This window comes from Chamaea fasciata, unplaced genomic scaffold, assembly GCF_029207755.1.
Source record: "Chamaea fasciata isolate MVZ Bird 193981 ecotype frontalis unplaced genomic scaffold, bChaFas1.0.hap1 SCAF_3, whole genome shotgun sequence".
Taxonomy (NCBI): domain Eukaryota; kingdom Metazoa; phylum Chordata; class Aves; order Passeriformes; family Sylviidae; genus Chamaea; species Chamaea fasciata.
Genome location: NW_027094088.1, coordinates 27626320 through 27652270, shown reverse-complemented (window position 1 = coordinate 27652270; position 25951 = coordinate 27626320). Strand labels below are relative to the sequence as shown.

The 25951-nt window shown below is 35.8% G+C and overlaps 1 protein-coding gene across 4 annotated transcripts in view; it reads left to right on the top strand.

Moving 5' to 3' along the window:
* Positions 1–25951, top strand: part of KIF6 (kinesin family member 6) — a 154467-nt gene that overhangs the window by 76223 nt on the left and 52293 nt on the right. For all 4 annotated transcript variants that reach the window (XM_066178437.1, XM_066178435.1, XM_066178436.1 and 1 more), the window contains 2 exons: positions 17544–17646; positions 24479–24534. In XM_066178437.1, the coding sequence (XP_066034534.1) occupies positions 17544–17646; positions 24479–24534 (159 nt within the window). The remainder of the gene's footprint in view (positions 1–17543; positions 17647–24478; positions 24535–25951) is intronic.

The window sequence follows — 25951 nt, the reverse complement described above, 5'->3', positions numbered from 1 at the left end:
AGATCAGAAATGAGAGAGACTAGGTTCAAGGGAAGGAAAAGCTGAGTTACTAGGAAATAAAAAGTGAACCCAAGAGAGTTATTGAATGGAAAATGGCTAGAGAGACAAGACAGTAAGAAGTACTTTGAAATTACACATTCAATGAAATGGAAACAGGAATTGGGAAGTGGCTGCTGGTCATCCTTAACTTACCTGTAGCACACAAAAAACCTGAAGGTTCAAAGAGGAGTCACAATTACATTTAACAGAGCTTCCTTAAATTAAGAGCGCTGTAGGACGGTACAGTTTTTAACTGATGCATAAATAATTGTGATCCCTTGGTAAATTTGTTGTCTTTAAGATGAAGAGATTGGTCTGGAGTCAAAGCAACCAGATTAATAGCAGATTTTTATTTTCTTTATTGATACTTTTAAACACTTGATTTGGAAAAACTGTGTTGCTACAGTCAAAGACCTAATTTTGTCATAATAAACATTGTGCAGGGCAAGGTCTGGTAAAACACCTGTTAACAAAGTCCAAAAAAATATGATTCAGTCATTGACAGCCTGTTCAGTTCATCTGATGAGCATCATGTATTTCATGATTTTCTGTTGCAGCAGCCCAAGTGTTTGTTATAGAGGCTTTCTCATTGAAATTTCCTTATCTGCCTCTGAATGAGGCATAAATAGTGTTAATGCCAAGAATAACAATGACTGTGTTACGTCATGTGCCAATGAGTGGTCTCTCTGCGGGCTTTTCATAAGTTTCTCCTTACAGTGCATTCACGTGTGAGGCTGTACAGAGAAAAGAGAGGAAAAATAGCAAAATGGAAAAAAATGGAATAGTATCAGGTCGTGCATGGATGAAGTAGTCAGTGTGTTTTTGTTTGGAACCTGTTTGATACTATTTTTCCTGAGAAGTATAAAAATGAATTTATTATTACTGGACTTTAATGCTTTGAGTGGTCAAATATATATATTACTGGCATACGTTTCTGGGGCTAAATTGAGGTTTTGTGTGGCTGAATGGAATGCCCAGCTTGGTTGGATTGAAAAATGTCATAAGACTTTTTTTTCCCCCAGATATTTCTGCCAAGTGCGTACAGGAAGTGGCTTTGGCAGTTGTATCCAAACAAGTAACTTCATTTCCTGGAATCTGCTTTTTTGCAAAATGTAGGCTTTAGGAAAAAAAGTGTAAAGAGGGATGTTAAGTGCTAGAGGCAAGATCACCCTTAAAAGCCTCTGAGAAGAAGGCACAAATTATCAAACTGCATTTTTTCTAGATATAGTCACAACAGTGTTATCTGTTTTTTTGAAATTGATAGTTTATTTATATAGTAAAAATAATATTAATAATCTACTGATCATAACTGCAGATAATTAGTGAAACCATTATGTTTACTACGGTCCATTTCACCATGGTCTATTTTATGTCTGTTTAGTGCTTACTGGCAAGGCAGCCACAAAGTATTTGAGATATAAGAGAATGTGTTGTATGACTACTCACGTTATAAGGACCTATTAGCAACCTGAGGTTTAGGAAAACTTCTGTTTACTGTCATTAAAATAATATTTAAAAGAGAATAGATTTGCAGGTATAATTTTCAGATATAAAGGAGGCATGAGTGGTTGTAATATTAAACATATTCTGCTAAAAATATGAACATTTTATCTGACTGGTCAGGTGCTATTTTTGCAGAGTGGAAATTCATCTTTTTCTAGTCTAACTTGCTGGATTTGAGCCATGCTTTTTTCCCTTTGTTGTTTTTTTGGGGTTTTTTTGGGTTTTTTTTTTGTTGTTGTTGTTGTTGTTGTTTGATTGTTTGTGGTTTTTTGTGGGCATTTTTGAGTTTTGGGTTTTTTTATGCCTACTCTCTTGAAGTTACTAACCTTAATATTTCAATAATAGTGCTTGCACTTTAGTGCAGTGCTGGATAGCTGCCAAGAATATAAGTACTGCATTCATCTTCCCTTAATCTCAGGGTCAAATCATTGGTATTTTTCAGATTCTTGGAAACTACTAGTCAAAAGCTGGTTTGCATCACATAATTTTTTTAAGGGTCGTTGCTAATGAGGGGCTATTTCAGAATTGGTAAGAGGGAAATGAGAAATGCAGTAGCAAGAGTCATACTGTGATGCATTAGATACGAACCTTGGAAAAATTTCCATTTTCCTTGAAATAATATTACAAAATCCTTAATTTTAGACAGCAAAGTAAATGCTTAGAAAAAATCTTAATTTCAGAAAAAAATCAGATTTCACAGATAATGAAGAAATCAGAATATATTTTTTAGTAATAGATGTACAGTATGACAATATGTGAAACAACTTTGTGTAACCATTGTTCTGTGTACAATCTTTATCTAGTCATTAAAGATTCTATTAGTGGATGAAGAGACAGGAAAAATGTTTTGGAAGCAGTTCAGAACAATAATTAAAACATAAGTAAAGATAAGCAAACGTATACATTTCCCAAGTGGCACAGGCTGGATTTGCTATGTCATAAAGAGCAGTTGCTGTAAATTTTGAGGGGACTGAAAACTTTACGTTCCCTTTTCATATTTACTTCTTTTTCTATTTTATTCTTCATGCAATCATCTATTTTTTGGTTTTGTAATGTTTACTTTTTTATTACTTAAGCAGAGAAGCTTCAGACAGTTGTTAGCAGTTGTGCGCCTTGACTACTTGTGCCACTCTTACTATTCCAAAAGAAATGAAACTTCTTTGTAAGAATAATGCACGAGCTCCTGTTAATATTTGCCTTTGTATGTTACTGATTTTTCACTGATTGCTTGTGATAAAGTGCGTTGTCTAAAGGAGGTTGTTAGCTGGCTTATTCTTGTTTGTCATACATAAAGCAACTCAGCTTTCCACTGCATTATAGAGGCAATACATTGCATTGAATGAGATGCTAGAGTGAGATGCAGAGCATCTGGTTTTTATTTCAGGCCTTATTATTTACTAAGTTTGTGAACTTACACAAGTGACCTCATTTCTCTGAATCACTTTCTTCAACTGTGAAATAAATTAAGAGTGGCTTATCTTCCTTGGTCACTTAGAAATTTCATGTTCAAAGGCCGTGTGTAAGAGCAAAATCTTGTTTTTCTAACATTGAGGTGCAGTTGAAATGATTTGTGAAAGTAAGACAGTGAATTAGATGGAGAAGCCAATACAGAATCTTGGAAGTATTGACTCTTCATTTTTAGTTAGCATAACTATTCAACCCAGCTCTTGAAATTGTTTCTTTTTATTGATAACTGATTTGTTTGGGAAGCTTTGCTGAAATTCTAAACTATAGTGGCTACTTAAAATTCTGTACAAGCATGGTCAAATATATGATATGTATGATATTTATTGTAAATTCTGAGAGTAAGCTGCATGCAAGTATATTTCATGCAAAGCTGTCTTTACTTGCTCAGTAAAAGAGAGTAAAGTAGTCAGAGTGGGCTGGGAAAGTTGTGTTAAAATTATTGAATTTTTTATTATGAATCTTTTCATCTGCAATACCTCCCCACTTTGATCAGCATTCTTTATTTATGCCATTTACATCCAGCTATAATTCTGTGGAATAATTACAAATATTTGAGAAATTTCCTTTAATCTTTAAGTGTACAGAGAGAGAGTGACATTTGTTTGAATAATGACCAGTGGTTGGAAACAGAAGAATGTCATTGCTTTGTGTCAGAACTGTTAAAGCAACTTTTAGGGAATACTAGAAGAAAAAGAGTTCTGGGAAGATATCCTTTTGACTTGCAGCAGGTTTATTCAATTAACTAAAGTCTGATAAAAGGGCTTGTGGCTCTGATACAGCACATTTAATATTGTAGTAAGGTTGAATGACAAGGAATGTCCATAATTTATTGTCCCCTTTTGATCTTCAGGAAAACAAGCGGTTTAAAGCCATCAAATAAACATAGTGTACTTGGCTTTCAGGAAGAATTATGCTATTTTTCTAGTGATAGTCACCTATTTCAACATATTTTCAAAGAGCAAAACTGCTTTTAATTCTATGTCCCGGCATTAGCAGATTTAGAGCGACAGAGGTTATTAGTTCAAAAATTTTCTTTTGATCCTTTGTTGCACCTTAAATATATAGTTCAACTGATTACAAATTTTGGTTTAAAAGGAATTGAAAGAAGTTGCTTTTCACAGTGGGAATTGTGACAATATGAAATGGAATTTCACTCAAATACTTTATATTACATTATTGGGGTTTTTTGTTTAGTTTTGGGGTTTTTTTGTAAAAGAAGTTCCCTCAAGTAGCTCCTGAGACCATTGAATTTTCACCAGAAAAACTCTGTGGTATTCTGAGCCAGAGAGACAACAGGGCATTCTTGCCTCTGTGAGCAATCAGTTCTGCCTTTAATGTCCCTGATACAAGAATGTCATCACTTTTGTTTAAAATGAGAGGTTTTTGAATCACGGAAATAAAGGGCAATAATTAAAATTCAGAAGAACCCAGATTAACTTATTTTTAGTTATGATCATTCTCAACCTTAATACAATAGACATGTTAGCCATCATAACAGTAAAGTTTTCCCTATCTCTTGTTATTTACTGTGGAGACTATAGGCAGAATAGATAAAGCTGACAATAAATAAGTGGGAGCAGTTCTCTGAAGAGAATATATTTAGGTTATATCATATGTTGTATAAAAGAGAAATAAATTTTATTTTGAATTATGAAGATGTCCTAATATTTGGGGAGAAGGGGGGTTTCACTTGTTTATTCTCAGGAGCAAGAAAGGCTTTGTATCTGTCTGCTTATCTATATGTTTATTATGTACATATGTTGGCTGTCTCTTCAAATGCCATGAATGTACTTGGGGGAAAAAATACATGCACCTTTTTTTTTTTTTTTTTCAGGATCAGGAATTTAGCTTCTAAATTAATTTGCTTTCCATTATCACTGTTGAGGATGGGAAAAATGTGTAATCATGTAGTGCAAATATACATCTAATAGTACAGGATTTAGAATCATTATAGTTTTTCAAAGGCTCATGGAATTGATATATTTCTATAAATAGGCACCCACCTATAAGACAAAAAAATAAATGGTCAAGAAATTGCTAAAAATGCATGGATAGATTTCTGAAAGACAAACATTTTGTGAATTATTATAAGCAAGTAGATGTTGCCAAATTGTAGGTTTATTTTACCACACTCCAGTATCACATCTGACTTTTATATCATGGGGAATGGTTGCTGTACATGAAGACAATGAATTATTATTTTGCTGAATGTGGTTATTTGTTGTTATGGAAGCAAGACTGACTTTTAATAGCATAGACCACACTAACCCACAACTACAGGGCAAAAGGCAGTTCCTGCCTTTAGGAACAATTTAAGATGGAAGCTTCATCCAAAATTTGAATTAATTTTAGCATGATGAGATTTCAGAGATTGAATTTGAAGTTAATGTGTTTGCTTCTTTTTCAAAACTATGTTTGTAAACCCTGACCCAGTTATTTCTAATGTTTTCTCTGAAGACAAAAGATAACTTGAGTAGCACAGATCTTTTTGCCAACTTAGCGGCAATTATGAGGTTTTAGCTGTCTCTGGTTCTTCATTCTCCCTTTGTTATGATAGAAATTCATTCTCTGCAGCAGATCTGCCCTCAAAGAAGATATCTTAGTTGCTTCCGTGACCCAATATGGTGGGATTTCACCTTGAGAGTATGGGAGAATAGGAATTAATTGTCCAGTAATTTTACAGTGCTCATAGTTTTATGACTCTAAGCTCAAAACAGAAGTTTCTTTTCATTAAGCAGGAGTTCTTCATTAAAATGCATTTAGATATATTTAACCAAAAAATCTCACTCCAAATTTCTACAGTAGTAATAGCTGAAATATTGTTCATGGTCAGTGTGATCCCCCTTGCTGCTTCCAACATGTAGCAAGCCTGAGACTGTCAGGTGAACTAATTTTTCATGAACATGGTCCTCCTCTGTTCCCCTTTATATTCCTCCTTAGTTCTGGGAGGAGTACTGTAGTTAAGCATAAAATGTTTTCTTAATTCATCATCACTCAGCATGTACTATGCTCCAAAAATGAATGCGCAAAGACGAAAAGGTCCAGGTGAATCCCTGCATTGAAAGGAAAAGGCTTTGAGATCTAGCTGCAAAGGGCTAGACATACAATGCAGTAAAGAATAATTTTTCTTTAGCTATTTGAAGACTGCGAAATTGGCACTGGGGCACTCTCACACTATATATTTGAGTGGCTATTTTCACAATAACGGTGGATGTTAAGGATTGTATTTCAGGTGAGAATGATAGTACTAGTTGGAGAACTTCACATTCCTGGTTTTATTTACATTTTCAATTTAAAATATAGTGATTTAAAGCATTGCTTCTAGGTCAGACGAGTTATTAGAATCCTATGGATTGGGTTTTTTTCAGATGTTTCTCAGTCTTCTATAAGGAGTGCCTCTGCCAAGAGGAATAAACAGTGATATTTGTTTGAATTCCAGAAATATTTCTGTAGTATTAGTGAAATTTCTAAAGCATTTTTTATTCCTTCAGGCCATCTGAATTGGAGATACTTATTACCACTTACTACTTTTAGTCTTGATGTAAGAAGTGAGGTTATTGCTTTTATCATTTTGTCATGGATAGAAGGTCCCAAATTTACCACATACAAGGTTTTAGAGGCTTTTAGCTGATACATAGGATTAGGTAGTGCAATACTAACTTTCACTGACCCTGATAACACTTTAGCCCAACTTCCTTCCATCCTCCTTCACTCAGATGTACATTTAGGTGGTGTTTCTTTTGAACTGCACTGCAATAACAAGTTACACGTTTTCAGTATTCACTTTCGTATATATATATCCACCCGAAGAAAAAATACATCCAAATACATAACTTGCAGCTGCTCTGTGGTTTTACAATGACAACTTTTAACCCCCTTCATGGTGAAATTGACAGAGCAGAAGTACTGTCATACCTAAAGTAACTGAAGAGGGATACCAGTGGATGCAATAAGAGGATAGGAACTCTGTTGTCACATTAGGAACTTAGAAGCATGAAAGCCGATATTCAGTAACAATAATTAAAGTCTCATTAATGTATAACCAGAAGAAGAGTTGCCTCACAAGGGCCTAGCTTCAAGCTGAGTTTGTTGTCAGTTATATTTTTGTTGATTAAAGCAGTATTTCCATTCAGTATACATAATTTTTTCCCTGTCATGGTTGATATATTTGTAGAGTGTGGATGCGTTTTTATTTAAATGCAACTTTTCCAAGTTGTCTGTAAGCTATTAAGTAAAGAAAATCATAGATTTTTCTTAGAATTTCTTAAGCTTGGGCTGTGTTAGATAAATAGCAAAAAAACCCCCACATTCAAATGGAGTTTATTTCTCTGCCTTCATGCAGAGTTTTCCTCTGGTACCTGGGACAACAGTAGACTGGTGGTGCTAGTAATGACTGAAGTGAAGAAGGCATTCAGAAGCACTGCCTTTTTCATCTCCTGTGTAACTAGGTCCCCCACCTCATTTAGCAGGGGACCCACGTTTTCCCTGGCCTTCCTTTTGTCACCTGTGTACATATGGAAGTCCTCCTTGTTCTCTTTAAGCCATTTCTTTCCATGTTATACTTTGTGTAGCCCAGTACAAGAATGGAACAGTTAAACAGCATAGCCTCAGTACATATAAGGTGATAAGGTAATGTTAGGTCACAAATTGGACTTGATCTCGAAAGTCATTCCCAACCTAGTTGATTCTGTGATCCTGTAGACTTACTGTACAGCTCACATAAAATCAATGTGAATATCCAGTGGCACTGGAAACAGGCAATGGTTTCAGCCTTGGCAGAAAAAATACTTTTGATTGAACCAAAGGGAAGATGCCTCATTCTTTACTTTTCTCTACAGAATGAATATACTAAGGATGGAAATTAAACTTGCCTTTTAACAGTTTTCAGCTGCATCTCAAAAGGTCTTGCTGTAGATGAAATTTGATATCCTAAAAACTTGATTAGCTGTTCATATATTTTTTGTAACAAGGACAGCTACTACTTTTCCATTTTGATTAATTTATCAATACTTCCACAGAGGCAGGATTTCTCCTTTTGGAAACGACTGCTAATTACTATAGCTTAAACCCCTGTGAACTTAAGTAAACTTCGTATTATATATTAATAATGTTCAAGTTAATATTTATATTCCTTCTCATGGAATCTAAAGGTTGTATTCTTAGAATATTGAAAGTGAATACTACTGATGTTTTGCATAATTTTGTTCATAAAAATGTGATGTGCATGCTATTTGTCATTATTGTCAGAAGAAATGGATTTAAATTCTGAGCTCTTTATCCCATTTTTAGTAAGTAGTAGGATTTTGGTGAAACTAACTTAAATAGCTCTAATTTGCCGCTTTAATAAATTATTTTGATGAATGCCTCTGCTCAAAATGTTTTATTTAAAAATGCAAAATACAACTTTACTTAAACCTGCTCAGCCTTCTAGACTGTGTTAACACTGTTTCAGAGGGCAAGTACACTTACTGCATGGGTTTGGCCAAACTGCTTTTAAAAAAGGATGTATATGGAATTCAGAATAACTTTTCTTTTTTCTACAGTCTACAAAGGTTTAATGTTTCCTTTACAATTCAATCCTTCAAGATAGATTTTTTTCCATTAAAAATGAAATGTAGTCAGAAGAGTTCTTAAAAGCAATAAAAAGCCTTTAACAGCTGAGGAAAGTCTAAAACAATAAGTTTTACCTCAAGATAGCTGAGAATTTTGTAAAAAACAGTATGATAAAATTTGAAAAGCAGAAGTGAAAGTTCAGGAGAGAAATTAGCCAGTTTGATTTGTCAGGCCCCATTGCTATCTCCTCCTTCTCTGCTTTGTCTGCTATTTCAAAACCACTATAGATAAAAAATAGAATATATGAATGGCTGGACTGGCAATAACTGCTTTACTCCTGCATTCACTAATCTTTACCTTGTGTTGCCAAAATGCACTATTTGTGTAACATAAGAGGCACAATGTCCTTAATTTCAAAGCAAATTCAACAACTTTTGTCAGAGTAGGTGTTTAGGAGCGTGCAAGTTACACAAGTATTCTCTAAACTTCTGCTGAATTATGGGCACAGGACTCCCATTTTAATTTTGCTGGACTTCTGGAGCTTGTCATGTGCCTAGAAGTCATCAATTGTGAGATTAGATGAAACTTCTGAAGGCTCAATTTTGTGTGTATATTTAGAGTACAGTTAATACACATTGATGCAGTCTGTAATGTAGTAGTTACAGGATTCCTTCAGAGAGGGATAAAATGTTTCTTCAGTAGATGAGTGCTTGAAATTTATTGTGGTCATTGCTGAGGTATAACATGCCTAATTACTTTTTCAAATCTGGACATTGGTACACAACAGGCTTCTGTGTTCGTTCTCAGAGATGAACTCCAATAAAGTTTCAACAGAGCAGTAATCAAATTTCATTTTTTTACAGATAAATTTTGCTTATTTATTAATTGCTAATGTTCAGTTTCCAAAAGATCTAAAGGATGGAAGCAGTAAAGCTGTTCATCTTGAATATAAACAGATAGTACATTTTAAAATTAGTTAATTTAGATTGCTGCCTGGCAAAAAGAAATAGCTTACCAGAAAGTTTATCTCATGGCTTCTTCTCTGAGTTCTCTGCCTCCGCATACCCCATTCAGTGCGGCTATTACTGCTGGGAGAAAAAAAAAAAAAAGAAAAAAAAGATCAATTTCTCAAGAAGCGGCTCCTGCACTCCTGTAGTTTATCGCATAAATATTAAAAGAAAAAGATATCCCCAAGATAGTACTAATTAATGGTGTACCCAGTACAGAGGATTTTTTTTTCTTTTCTACCTAAGGTTTAGTATAGACAGGATTCTACTTCAGAAAACCTCAGTATCTTAATAAAGAAAAAGCTAAAATGTAATATGAAATTAAAAATACAGTAGGTTTCCAAAACCAGATTGATGTTTATAACAAGTTCTTTTCCCTCTTCTAAATTGTTCTGAAAATGAAATATGCCTCTTGTGGTTTATGGTGTTACTGGCAAGCCTGGTGGTAGAAATGATTCTCCAGACACCAAAAATACATGCAGATGTCTACAGATGTCCCTAACAAAAAACTTCACTTGCATTTGGTCCAAGCTGTTATGACTCCATTGATGTAGGTTGTCATTTTGTAGAGCTCTTAAAATATTCTTATGCACCACTCAGAGTAATTCTTCTAAAACTGAGAAATATTGAAAAGGAGAATTTAAATACCGTATCACTCAAAACAGTATAAAACATGCAAATTGAGCAAATTTTTTTGAGACTATTCTATTTTTTTAGAAATATGTTGGTCTGGTTGAAAAAAGCAGAAAAGTTTTAGAGCCTAAAAACCCTTTTTCGGGTCTAAAACAGAAGTGGCAAATGTTGCTGCTACAGCATGTCAAGTATATTAAGCATGTCAAAACTCATTTAATTTGCTATTACTCAACTGAAATCCTCATCTTAAGCTCAGTGGTCTAAATTTGATTTAAAATCAACTCTAATTTGAGTTGACTCAAGTACATAAATATAGGTCCTTTCTTGTATTTAGTAAAACTTTTACAACTGTTTCAACCATTGGGGGGAACAGATTTAGATTCCTAAAAAACAAGGGAAATGCACAGTTTCTTTTTAATATCTGGTGTTTGATGTAAACTGCACAATGCAGTATGATATATATATCCTGTTTTAGGAGAAGTTACCTGAAATGTGTGATTCTGTCATGCAGAAATCAATCTTATTTATTTAGAAGTGGCAGCACCATTGGGTGGGTCTCCTAAAGTTCTTGTGGGTTTGACTTCATATTTTCCTTCGTATCCGCCCACTGAACTTCTGCCAAGCCTACCATGCTTCATTTCATGCTTTCCCTTTGTACCTACTAATTAAGGACTTTCAATGTGTGTATGTATTATACAATTGAATACGATCTCACAGGCAGCTTTAAAGAAGTAAAAGGCTGCAAATAGCAGATGAAATTTTTTTCTCTTTGGAAATATACAAGGTGCCATGCATGAAATGTAAAATATTTCTCCAATAATATTTGTGTCAAAACACAACCATTTTATTCCCCGCTGCTGAGATCTGTAAACATTTTGGTTATGCCAAATAGCGTCTAACTGCATTCTCATCTCTATGCTCCAACTTTGACATTGGTAGCTCTGGTGCCCACTGGCTTTTTGAAGAGAGTATACTAACACAAAAGTTGGCACGCAATAAGTCATCAGTGCTAGTGCAGATAATTCTAGACCATCTTGATTCCATGCCACGTAATCTAAGAAATTATAATAAATATATATATATATGAGAAATATAAAAAATTATATATGAGAAATATAAAAAATTATATCTGAAAAATCCACAAGAAATAAAAACATCATCAGACCAAAATGATCCTGTTAACTGAGTCTGATTTTTAGGAAAATATGCACTCCACCAGGTTGAGGTCATGAACATACTTAAAGTTGCTGTTATCAGTTTCCTTTTATCCTGCAGTTCTCCCTAAAATTTTGTTTTGCAACATATGGTAGGGAAGCAAACTGATATACTAATTTTCCAGAAGAGGAAAATGAGGGAGAGATACTTCCACAGTTTCAATCTTTGAACATAAATATCACTCTAAGATTCAACCTGATGTCAGACTTACAACATTTCAGTAAGGAGCCTAAAACCACAATTCTGACTTTCATTAGACATTAAAGGCCAAGTGGCTTTTGTTGCAAAAGTAGAGGTGTTAAAAGCATAACCGTACTGCCACTTGAGATTTCTTAAAATAATGAAACTGAAGAAATTCAACTATCATATCTCATTTAGAGTTTTGTTGTTTTTCTGTGGTCTTCGACAATCTTAAAATAGTCAATTTCATGTTCTTTAAAATTAAGTTTATAGTTCATTTAACCTTTGGCTTTGAAATACAGTTCAATATTTTCCTTACTACTCCTTCAGAGGAATATTAATTAATGTAGTAGTCTAATCCTTATGAGATTCTTGTAAATAGTTGCTTGCTGGGTTTTGGAAGTATTTCAGTTGAACTTTATAAAAATTGACTTTTACAGAGTTTGCATTATATGTAATAGCTAGGGTTTTTCAGTTTTATTTTAGTCATCTTAAAGTAATCCCATTTTTCGTGATATTAATTGCATTAGAAATAGTGTTTGTCTTTGTTTTGTGTCCAACTTGCTACTGTACAAGATTGTTCTTTGCTGTTAATCATTTTCAGGGTTTCAACAAATTGTTCATTTTACCCTCTTCCTCCCCTCTAAATAAACAAACTCCAGAGCCACAGAAATTATTTTATGCCCATGTTTTATTTAGTTCATCGCATCTGAATATTCTGGTTTTCCTTCAAGGCTTTTAACTTCCCCTGAAACTGTTCAACACTGCAGGAGTTCTGTGAGCAATATTGTTATATGTCTTTCCCATTTTTGAACTGTAGTCTAGTGAAGGTAGCCATGTGTAATACACATGCTTTTCATGAGAAATTTAGCTGAGCTTTGCAGTGGGGAAGTATTTGTTGTATATTATTTTGCCATTTGTTTGCCTATTTTTAAGTATTTATTCTTTATTGACTCATTATTTCAAGCTTTATTACATCTTTCTCCATTCTGAACAGATGGCTGTGACATCTTGATGGATCCTGGTAAAGATGTAATGAATTATGCTTACATGACCTCTAATACCTTAGTTCTATTGCAAAGACTTACCAAATAATTTGTCTTTAGTTTCATTTGAAATTTTTTGCAGTTCCTCTGTTCCCATTTGATAATATCTGGAAATACATTATAGCCCGAACAGGCTGACAGTCCTTACAGGCGTGAAGACTCACAATTCAGGCTAGTTGCTATCCTGAAATTCTTCAGACTACCTTCAACTGAATGAGAGCTTTCCTTGAGCCTAAGGGCCTCTTGGCTTCTATTAATTTCAGTGGAGGGGTTGGGAACTCTTGTCTAACAGACCACTTAGTAAAAATGAAATGAAAATGGAATGACAAAGTCTTTTACTCTGAAAATGAAGTTTCTGCAAAACAGATACATGGGCAGATATGTGGACAGATGCCTTTCTCATCAGAATACATTGTCTGAACAGTTATTCCCAAGGGTTTGCTTTTGTCAGCAGTCTTAATGTTCCTCCCTCAGTACAGATCAACTTGCAATCTTAATACTTCTCTTCTGGAGAGTTGTTTCCAATTTTTTTGTGGGTTAAACCGGCAGCCTCTGGCATGAGGCCCCTGAAACCCCCTCAGAGCTCTCATACCAGGACCAAAATCTGGTTGCAGGATGGTGTTGTGAGGAGACACTGTGGTTCTGCTTTCAGACAGAGATGATGTCAATTTCATGCTATTGTTTGGCGGATTTTCCCAGACCAAACTGAAAAGCAATTTAAACTTTTTCTGTAGGCTTCATGCATTAAACTTTATGAAGATCTTCTCTCTCTCTGAGCAATAACCCTTTTACAACAAACAAACTGAAAACCAGAAGGTGGCCAGACTCAAGACTGGAAGTGTCCTTTCCAGATTCAACAGTCTTTAAATTTGTATGGGGGAAAAAAAAAAAACCCAAGAAAAAGAAAAACCCACTAAAATAAAGTACTTTAAAATTGTCCAGTATTTATAAATTTTGATCACTAATACAATCTGCAGTAGGATTTGTTGGTGCTAGATTAATTTAAAAATCAGAATGGTCTTGTAAATATACAACCATGTTTGATCACTTTTAACAACAAAATAAGGTCTATGTTTATCCCCTTGCATGCTCCTACCTACTCAATGTAGTCCTTGAATAATTCCAGTGCATAGTATTTAATTTAAAAATAGCATTCAGCCAAATAATTTCTCTGTTGGCAGTTGAAGATCCAGAGCCACATCATACCCTACATGTTCCTTTAAAGTTAAAGTTTATTTAACATTTGGTGTTTAGGATGGCTCTAAATAGCATTTGTGTATGTAACAGCATAGATTAAATTCTTAAAATCTCTAAATTAGTAAGTGATAGAATAGCATGCACATTATCTGCCAGGGTCTTTGCTGATATGCAGGCTTCTACCTCCTGTAGGCATAAAACTGAGTCCTTAAATCACTCTGGTCTTTTCTTGTCTTAGAAAGCAATCAACAGCGACCAAAAGCCTTGTTATGTTTTTTTTTTCACTGTATTTTGAATTATTACTGGTTTTGAGAGTTTAGCCCATCATCAATACTAGAGCAACCTTTCTATTTCTTGGTCAAGTCAGATCTTGTTGCTGTAATTCAGAGCTTGGGAGATATTGCTGCTGATTTACCAAGTTCAGTGGGACAGTTGTAATTTGCACATTTCAGTGGAGGAGCCTATTCAACCAAAATTTTTGTTTAATGTGAAAGCTGAGAGCATTCACTGGGTCAGAGAACAGACTGAAATCAAACCTTCAATGAGAACATTCCTAAACATACAAATTCATGATGTGGATTGAACCTGAATTTTACCAAAAATTTCAGCTATGTGAACTTGCTATAAATGATGATGGGTTTGCTGTGAATTTCACATTGTGTGAGTTTGGCTTATTTGTGTTTTGGTATTCAAGCCAAGTAACACAATCTAACAGGAAAGATATAATTAAAATTAGGTTGATACAAACTTTATCTCTTTTTTATGCAATTCTGTCAACTGGGGTTTCATGAATGTGATTGCAAAAAAATTTTATGCATTTTCCAATGATCTGAATTATTTTTTTGGTAATGACTATTCCAGGTCACATTGTAATGACTTGATGACATGTGTTTCCTGGTTCTCATCCTGCAGGATATGATGGTTCTTCGTTAGATAAGAATTTTCAAATATTTATTTTGTAACACCATGCCATGGTAATTAAGATGGAAAGGAGGAATTTTTTAGCTTCTTAAGAGTGAAAGAAATTGTTTTCTCTAGAAGTTTTAGCTGAACAATTCCACTACCCTGCCAACTACCCCTACCACATAAACCATGGAAAAGAAATAATCTTCACTACTGAGCAGAATGAAAACACAACTACTCCATCAAGATTTCACTATCTCTTGCAGTCTTTTACTGTTTTTTAGCATTGTTGTCTTCCCTTATTTTCTTCATAAATGTCTCTACCATTACCCATAGGCTGCAACATTATTCTGTAGCTGTTGTATGCTTATATTATACTGAAATACAATCTCAATAGTCCTTTCTAAGTTTCTTTCCTTTTATACCATTTTCAGAATGGGTTTTTTTACTACTTCATATGTTTCTGTATTTTGTTAAAGTGAACTGCATAAATCAGAAAATTTCCCCTTCCCAAGTGTTCTGGGAATCTATTTTTGCGTGCTTTGTTTGGCTGTACTAATTTGATGCCTTTTCAAGCTAGTGCTGGAAAATGATTATCAGGTTACCTTTAATTTTGATTGATGCATTTCTGCCAGACAGTAGTGGCAATCGTGGTAATAGTTTTGTTTTCCAAACCTACTGGTTTTACTTGTACTCTCAAAGACAGCACATGGTCAAAAGAGTTAAATACTTTACACTGCTGTGTTATGTATGAGTAAGGGCATGTCATTGTTTACCTTAGGCTTGATCAAGATTTTTTTCCAGGCTATCTGCACTTATTACAAGCTTTTTTTGCAACAAAAGCATTTCTAGGGGGTCAATTCAGGCTGCATGTTAAAATTAGTGCTAGAGATGTCATGAACGTACCATAAAATTCTGCTCACAAAGCTGTCTGTTTTTCTACGAGGCAAGCATGAAACATGAACATTATACTCTCAGGTCATCACCACAGAAAAATATATTTTCCTGAATTCTTTTGCTCTTTTGGATCACACAACAGTAAATATTGCACTATATCTTTCTTTGATTTTCTTATTCAAAAAGGGTGGAGCATTTCTGCATGTTTTGCCATTCAAACATTCCTGGTGGTTCTATTTTCAACTCAAATTTTTTAAATTAGTAACAGATGTGCTGATTCTTTCGACTGAAACAGGGGGCAAAATTTTCTCTATATTTTAAAGAAATCTTTTTACACTTTTACTGACCACTGAACCCTGAGTCATAGTTTCTGTTACCAGTTTTCTTTGTAAATAGTATCTTACATCACAGGTATCTCGCTGCAGTCAATGGGAACTTATCCTGATACACGTATGATGAGGTGCACCAGAATATATTTAGAATAACTTTAAAATGCAGCTTATGAACCAGTAAGGGGGTATTGCACATCCCAGCCTGTTAAGCCTGTTTTGCCTAATTCTTGCCTCAGCTTCACTGATGCAAATGAGTATAAGACTTGGTGATGCTGACCCTGAAAACAATGTATTTCATGCCTCTGAAATGAGCAAATTGTGTTAAAGAAAGTGGAAGAAAGGGGAGAAACCTGGAGAAGGAGAAAACACTTACACCAAAATGGCAAAGCAGGTAGCCTGAAAAAGAACTGATATATGTGCATATGTCACTGGTAATGCTGGTCCATTGGCATAAAAGATAGAGAAAACACTTGCACAGCAAAAATCTAGGGAGTTTAATAACTCTTGTTCAAAATGGATTTGGGGGCCTTGATAGCTCTGAGGCAGGAAGGCAGACTTGTGGGTAGGACAAAAGAATGACTCAGGAGGGGGAAAATCAAAAGAGAATCAAATTCCAATTAAAGGAATATCGTTTTCAAGGTTTAAGTTGCAACTTGGAGGTTGAATTAAAGGTGGAGCTATTTTGCATTCTTCAAAAAGTTTGAGTGTTAGAGTCCTCCCCCTTTCTGCCCTTTCTGAACTATCTTCATTCCTGCAATTTATTTAAGTGCAAGTCTCATCCTTTCTTCTTGCTTATTTATTGGCAAATATGTATTGGTGATAAGACAGATTCTGGTGTAAACTCTAATTCTTCTTAAGCCTTTCAATGTTTTTGTTAATAATACAGATACAATGTGTCTTACTGGGATCTATAGATCATCTAGCAGTAAGAACTGAAAATAATGCAGACTGTAGTATTTTTCTATAGTGACTTTAAAGATTTGAAGGCCAAACAAGTCTTGACATTCTGATGCACAAAAGGAAACAAATACCATGTTGTAAATGTAAAAAGGCACCAACCATTTTTGTAGGTAGAATTCTTGCTTTATCTAAAAGGGTATTGAAAAGTATTTAGTAATACATAATTAAATAAGCCTGATTTTTTTGTTCCAAGAATTTTGAAAATATTTGAGGTATATTTAGGGCACAATGTGAAACAGATGAAAGAAATACAGAAGCAAATTGCATTGTGCTGTTGTGAAAATACCTCTGGCTCACACTTAATAATATTTCATGTATTTTAAATTTTCAAAATTCAGTTTTACTTATGAATATCTAAAATTGTCTTGATGAATTTGTACCTCAGGCATTCAGACTTTAGAGAAGTGATGTGGAACATAAGTAATTCATCAGATAATAGAAATCTTTTGTCAAAAATGCTGTCCAATCAGTGGAAAACCAAACTTGGTCTTCTCTTTACCTTAAGACCCCTCGGCTGACTTGCTGCATTTATCTAAAAAGGAGTTAAATCCATGCAAAATATCTATCTTTTTATGACTCTGAATAAGTTCTCTTTTTTTGTCTTGGGGCAGGAGGAAAGATGTCACTTGGATGCCAGGAAGCTTTTGAAGTTTTCAAGCGGGACCATGCTGACAGTATAACCATTGAGGACAACAAACAGCTTCTGAAGCAGAGGTGAGTGTCACATAAAATATAGCTGGGGAAAGACATCTGAAAGTTCATCAGCAGTCTGGGCGAGAACTCATAATTTTACACCTGACATCCCAGGCTTCTGATGAGGACTCATTACAGGCACTTCACCTTTTCTTACTTAAGACATTTCATATTCAGAAGGCACTGAGTGGTATAGAAGTCTGCATAGAAATGAAAATAGCATGAGGAATCTTAGTGCACATTTCCACTGCTTTTATTCATCTTCACAGCCATTATGAAGCAACGTGGCAATGGCATTCATGATCAAGAATTATCTAGGGGAAGTGAAGTCCCTGGGACTGAATCAATTACTGCAATTTCCATTGTCAAAAATGCTTTACTGGCTTCAGCACTGAAATGGATAATAAGCTAGGAGATGCATAACATATGCATGTCTGCATGTGCATGTGTCCTTAACCTGTTTGCCAAGTGATTTTAGCTTCTCTCTGCCAGTTTTGCATTCACAAACAGAAATAATATTTTCTTCCTCCACATTTGTTGTTAATGTTGGCAAAATGCTTCATACGTCTGGTGAAAATAATGATAATGGCAAAACTTTGAAAACATGAATTTTCATACAGATTTTAAACCTCACAAATTAAACCACCAACACTTGTCTGTGTGGATAGCACTACTGCTTCAATGTCAGCTTTTCAAGTGTTAACCCTCTTAGTACTGCAAAAGAAATATACGGTTTTGAGATTGCAGAGGCCAAAAGCAAATCTCTCAATCTATATTTGTAACTACTCCACTAAAAATTGCTTAGGTGTATTTTGTTTGGTTTTTTCTATTTGGTTGGTGGGGTGTGTGTTTGTTTGATTGTGGGGTGCTGTTGTTGTGGTTTGGTTTTTGTGGAGGTTTTTTGTCCTGAGGTTTTCTCCTTCTCCAGGTTTCTCCTGCTTTCTTCTATTTTCTTAAACACAATTTTCTACTTCATCGGCATGAAAGACATTTTTTCCAGGGTCACCAAGTCTTATTTCTTTCAGTAAAACTGAAGCAAGAAATGATCTCCACATCTTTGTGACTTTCTCAAGTTCTTGCTATTTATCACTTTTCTGAACTGATTAACTTTTTACCTCAGCCACAGGAATGCAAATTACTAAGGTATTAGATGTATGTAAGCATTTATCCATGTAAACTGAATATTTAGTAATGCCTTTCTTATGATGAATTTATGAGATCATGCCATAGCAGTGCATCATCACTGCATAAATGATTACACTGCAGTCATTTCTGGTGTTGCTATTCAGAATACTTAATAGTTACAGCATGATAATGAGAGCAATACAGTTCTGAGCCATACAGTTCTGAGCACTTCCTCTAGTTAATCACAATTCTTCCATATTTTTTCTGTATGTTATTACTATGAAGCAAATCAGTATTTCCTTCTGGTTTGAGAATATATAATATTGATGAGCAGAATCTAATAAGTTTGATAGATTTGCTTTCCTTAAAGGACAAATAGATTCATACTAATGCCTTGTGTAACCCCTCTCTAATAGGCATCAGCTGATTGCTAAAATCAGTGCAAATGTGTATTTTGATACTTTGGAACAAGGCACTTTCCCCCGCCATTTGCAGTCATTTTTAGCGAAGATGCCTATAGCTCCAAGTTTACCAAGTTCATTAGAATGGATTTGTATCAAATCCAGTCTGTAATTTGAAATGCGCCTCTGAACTACTAGTTACACAAAAGCTCTGTTACCCAGCCAGTGTTCAAATTGCACAGGAAGGAGAGTGTGGACACCACATGTTTAAAGGTTACCATAGCTTCCCTTTATGTGTAGGCTTCTCTTGTTAATAATTTTGTTTATAGTTGCATAACCACTTCTGTCATACCACAAACAGTGTTTGGTTCACAAATTACTTATTTTTAGCTGTCTTATTTTTTCCTTTGGGCAGATTTTCTTGGCTTGCTAATTATGACAGAGTCCGAGAATAGGCTGAGTTGGAAGGAATCTTTAACAGTCATCTAGCCAAACCCTGCTGCAATAAGCAGGGACATCTTCAACTAGATCAGGTTGCTCAGAGCAAAGCCAAGATTGATTTTGAATGTGTCCAGGGATGGGGCATCCACCACTTCTCTGGGCAATCTGCTCAAGTGTTTAACCACTCTCACTGTAAAAAATTTCTCTCTTATACCTAGTCTAAATCTACCCTAAAGCACTACCCCTTGTCCTATCACAACAGCCCCTGCTAAAACATTTGTCCCCATTTTTCTCATAATCTCCCTTTAAATATTGAAATGCTGCAGTAAGGTCATCCTGGAGCTTTCTCTTCTCCAGGCTGAAAAGTTCCATTTCTCTCAGTCTGTCTTCCTAAGAGAGGTGTTGCAGCTCTCTGATGATTTCTGGGACCCTGTTCTGAATCCACTCTAACAAGTCCATGTCTTTCCTGTGCTCCAGAACTGGACACAGTGCTGTTGAATACATTTAGTGCTGGTAGCTCAATGTGTAGCTGCACTTTGAGCTCTGGTTGGCAGGAGCCTGAGGCAAGAGGCCTTGAACTGGCACTAACCCTTCGCATGACAAAAGACACAGAGACCTATGGTCCCAACCAGGTGGACAGACACTTAGAGACACAGTTGGAGCCAGTGCCTCAGGATGAAGAGCAGAGACTTTCCTGCTGTTAGACTGTGAGGGTATAAAAATCCAGGGTTTCCTTTGTTCAGGGTCCCTCCTCAGATGCACACAGCTCAAGGTGTTATCCCACTGTTGCATCATGATTAAATTATTTTAAGGACCCAGACATCTGAGTCTCTGCTATGGGAAACCTGGGGCTGAGCCAGTAAGGAAATGTCTGAATGTGGTAAGTGCAGGGAATCAAGCAGTTCACTTGTTGGTTCACTGGAGCCACTCATTCCAAAGGGGCTTTGGTCCTAGCTCAGGTGAGGAGAGTCTAAGTCATTTTGGCTGAGGACATGGTTAATTTTTTGTGGTAACCATGAGGGGGCAGGGCCTGGAGCCATGTGGGTATAACCAAGACCCTGTTGTTATTCAGCACCATCCTATCATGGCCAGAGGCAAAGGATGCTCTCTCATTTCAGAAAAGAGTTCCTTTTCCTTTGAGGGAGGTGTGGCAGAGAGAGTGATGGGGTAACACTGCCCCCAGCTGAAGGAGGAGCATTTTGGGTGGCATGACTGTGGTTGGGTCAACCTCCAAACTTTCTCTTTTGTGCACTTTTGTTATGAATATTTTTGCTGCTATTATTCATTTTCTTATTTCATTGCTGTTTCCAGTAAATTGTTCTTATCTCAATCATAACCTTTGCCTTTTGTGCTTTCAGCTGGAGGGGGTGTAAATGGAAGTGTAGATTTTTAGTGGGACTCCTAAATCAGAGAATACCATTCCTAAACCATTCTGGCCCAATCCCTACACAGGCAGCATCACTATACTTTTCCTAGGTTATCTATCTGTGCTTCTACTGCCTGTGCAGTAGAAATTCCTGCTTGTACTTTAGATTGATTTGCAGATCTCAACTCAGCCATGCTGGTCTCTTGCCTTCCTTGCTTGATTTCTTGCTCCTGGGGATTGTGAGCGTTTGCACTTCATGGAAAACATTCTAAAAGATGTACCAGCTTTGTTCTGTACCTTTGTCTCTGAAGGCAGTTTTCCAGGGGATCCTATTGACTAACTCCTTGGAGAGCTGGAATTTTGCTTTCCTAAAACTGTGTGGCCTAACTTTACTCTTGCCCTGGCCCATATCCCTCTGGACTGTGAACTCCACCAACACATGACCAGAGCAGCCCAGGCTTGACATCTCCATTTAACTCGTTACTTTGGTGACCAATAGGTCCAGTATCACCTCCCTCTGGTAAGGCTGTCTATTACCTTGCTTAAGAAGTTATCCTCCATGCAGTCCAGGAGTCTCTTTGATTGCCTACTGCTTGCCATGCTACTTCTTCAGCAAATGCTGACTTGTTTGAAGTCCTCCAGGTGGACAAGAGCCAGTAAGCATAATGCCTCCATTAGCCGGAGCATGAAGACCTCATAAATAGGTTCCCTTTGCTCAGGCATCTTGTAGTAGATGCCAACCACTCCGTTCCCTCTGTTGCCTCAGTCTAAGATTCCTACCCATCAGCTATCAGCCTGCAGATAGCTGTCTTTCAGAGACAGCTCTTCACACTCAGTCCACCTCTTGGTTTAGAGACCAACCTCTCCCCCCCTCCTCCTCACTTGTCTCTTCTGACAACCTGTAGCCATTGATAGACAAACCCAGGTTATGGGATTTACCCCACCAAGTTTCAGAAATGGCAACTAGATCATAGTTTTCTAGCAGTGCAGTGACTTCCAGCTGTTTCTATCTGTTGCCCACGCAGCATGCATTGGTATGAAGGCACCTCAGCTGTTGGCTGCTCCATCTTTTTAGAAGAACACACCTTAATTCCTCTAAAGTTTTATTTCCTTGGTGTTCCTGTATTGGCTCCTGTTGCCTGAGAAGCCCCTGGCATATCTCAGTAAGACATCAAGTGTGCATTATATCATTCTTATATTATTGAATGGTGAACTGTTTGTGAGCATACTTGGAGGTTTCTCTGTGAAGGTCACAACTGTTGCTTGGGCTGTGAAATTATTCATATGGATGTGACAATACATGGTCATCCATATAAAATATACATGTATTTTTTCTGTAACTATTGGTGTAAAAATTATCAAAAGCAGTCAGCTAATTAAATCAGATGCTGAAAAGCATTTGGTTTGTTGAATATATATATATATAAAAGAAAAAATCTGGTTTTGAATAAAGCTTTTCACCTACTAAGTCAGAGCTCTTCACTGGTGCAGTAGCTTAAACTGTAACTCAAAAATGTCTCTGAATTTAAAAAGTGGGAAAACTGATATAGTCAAAGAATTCAAGTGAAGCAAAATTGATTAAATTTGCCTTCAATTCAAGCTGCTTATGGGAAGTGCCTTTGTAAGATAAAAAATGTGACCTTCTACAGTTTTACAGCAATTCTTTTAAATTTTTCTTCCATACATTAATAACTGCTTCCCTGCTTAAAAGAAACCACCCTGTGTTTATACCCAGACAGAATCCAATTTCTGCAATTTGAACTTTCTATACTTGACTTCCAGAAAACTTAATAATATTCTATTTCTTAATGGAATCATGTTCTCTTAGGATTGTTCCTCTGAGGAGGAGAAAAAGCATCCCATTTTCTGGTGAAATACGCTACCAAGCAATCTTTCCAGTAGTGCCACTCCAATGTAATATTGCATAATGCATGAAGCTTTTAAATCTCATCTTAGTCAATATTTCCAGTAGTAAAATTCTACTGAGCTTACAGCTGTGATGTAGATCTAGTGTCCTTTTTGTTGTTCTCCATTTTTTTTCCATTTTCTTCTTTCCTTGCTTTCTGTTTTTTAGCTGGTTAACAGCTAACTTGTTTTTTCAGTACCTATGGGCAAGTTTCATGGAAAGGATGAGTTTCATTTGGGTCATTTGTTGTTGTAATTTCTAATAATTAAAAACAAGTGAATAGTCATTTAATTCACTGAATGTCTCTCTCATTAGACAGCTTCTGAGTTTGTCTTGGTTTACATAATGAGTTAGAGATTTGTTTTCCAAGATGTTTATATTTGAATTACTGGCATTTGTATTCAAAGACTAAAATCTTTGCCAAAATGCTTTTTCCACTAAAATTAGTGGCTAAATTCACTCTGGGGTTTCATATGGAGTATTTATCTTGTAGGTAATAGAAGCCATGATTTGGCAATTTCAGCCTTTCTGTTGAGTGGTTTCCATGTAAGATATACATGAAGTTTTTTCAGCTGACAATATAATTGTTCACTCATCACTATTCATAGCAATATCACCTTTAAGCTAGATACTGCCACTTTTATTATTATTATTATTAATGAAGTATTGGAAATAGTTTATCCACATTCAGTATTAGAGTCAAGTCTTATGTATTTACCTGACTAAATTTGTTTTACTAGGATTCATAGTCACAGATGGAATCTATTGAAATGTCATAAATTAATGCCAAATTTCAGTGTTTGTTATTGTGCTGGTTTATAAACTATGGTGTTTGAAAAACAGATACATGACGTATTCAACTGTTGGCAGTAACCGAGGAATAAAGGCTGGATAAATAGCCGACTTCAACTTTTGCAGATAAATCTCTCTGTGAACATGAATCAGAGTCAATAGCCAACATGAGATTTGTCTCAGATTCTATAAGTAATAAGTAATTGATGGACTTACTATGGGACCTGAGGGAAAGAAGGAGAGAGGTACTTCAGAGCTTCTTCCCTTTGATATTTACACAGTCCTTAATGCCTGCTCAAGGATCTAAGTCAACCCCAGTAGAAAAAGCTTTTCTAAAGTCTAACAGAAGCTTCAATGGCTTCCACCTTTTTATGTAAGAAAGAGTAAGTGCTCAGGAACCCTCCAGCTTCAGCCATTTAGGTTTTTGGAATTCAGACTTGAAAGCAAATGTTTGTGAGCAGATACCAACTTAGGCACTTGAAATTCTAACTTGTTCCAGTCTTATGAAGCAATGAGAGAAGGGGGAATTTTTCATATCCCACCTGTGTCGGGAGAAGCCATTATTTGTTTACTCTGTCTAGCCATTTTTTGAGTTAGACAGATGTACAATTTATGGATTTATTTAGTTACTTTGTCTAGATAAAGACTCTTCTAGATGGTTTCTTGTAGACCAGATAATCTCTCCTAATGGAAAATTGCTTCCAATTACTTCTACTTACAAATTAAAAAGTAGTATAGAGTTATTCTGTATTTTATTTTGGTAAACTTCTGTAACTAGTTGTTCTTAGGAATAATTTTGCATCATTATGCTTGCATTGACAGGTTTGATGAAGCTAAGTGCCTTGGAGAGAAATTAAATGAAGTGAGAAATAAAATAAGTGAGTACATTTTAACTTCATTTTACCTTTTAGCTGATGAAATCACAAAATTCAAAGATATGGGCGGAGATTCTAGTTTTTTAAAAGAAAAAAGTCAATGCACAGCTAAGACATCCAATAAGGTAAACTGTAAGCTGATGATAACAGTAATAATTTTATGTACAAGTTATGATTATTTCAAATACCATAATGTGAAATCCAGCTCCTGTCTTTGACAGGATGTCTGAAATTTATCAAAAAAGAGAAGGTATTGGCATGGGACTTTTTAATTTTATTTTGGAATAAAAGGATCTAAAACCATAATTTGAAAATATCATATCTATGGATTAAGGATTGTATTTATCCATAAATATATATGACTTCTGATAAAAGATTACTACTCTACAATTTGTACAGATTAATTAAGCAATTTTGAGGAGTGCCTCAGTTTGGTGGGGAGTTTCATCATTTTTTTTTCCTTTAAGGCCCCAACAGTATATGTTTGGTGTCCAGTTTCAGATTGCTCAATATCAGAAATCACCCATAGATATATTCAACCCCAAGGCAGGTCTTATATGATCTTCCTAGAAGCCTTTGATATGTTTCTAGTTGATTCTGGAGTTCTGTTGATTCCAAACCTGGAGGCTATCCAGGATTTCTGTCAGATGTTAAACAGTCTTTTCTGTCCCTGAAGTTCTTGGAGATCAGGTTCATGTCCTCCATTTTGCACACACTGAGGTGTGCCATGTCTCTTCAACGTTTCATATACAGGCTGTGAGGGACCAGATTGAAAGGTAGTCTGGCATCTAGGGCAAGTGGTGTAGATCTTGCTCTTATTTTCTATCTCCTCCTTCTTTGGGTGGCACCAAAATAGACATGGACAATGAAGTCATTATTATCACTTCATGTCTTAGAACAGCAGTTGACTTCTGGGAAAGGATGAATATCTCACAACACAGCTGCCAAGTGCTCTGTACTTACACCATAGCCATGATTATATTCTCTGTGGTCATAAATGATAACTACTGCCAGATTCCCCTCCCAATCACCTTTGGGTACACCACAAGTCCCTCAGAGTATATTTAAATTATGCCAGGTATGCAAAAAGCCTCAGCCATGTTGGCAATGTGTTTTCAAGCCACAGCACAACTGATTTTAGGAATAGATCCAGAAGCAGAGACATCAGGTGCTGAGCCCTGCTGCAGAACTTTTCTGAACTCTTGGTTATTTCTGTAAGACATGACACTGGAATTCCTTCAGTAGGTTAATTTTCCTCTGTCAGGCTGGCCAGAATATAAATGTCAGTACAGAACCTGTGCATGGATATTCATAGATTGACCCATGCAAGAAGAATTTCAATATCTACGTTGCATCTATGGGTCTCTGTAGTATCCATATAAACTCACTTAGCTCCTGCCAAGTAGGCTTTTTACTGTGG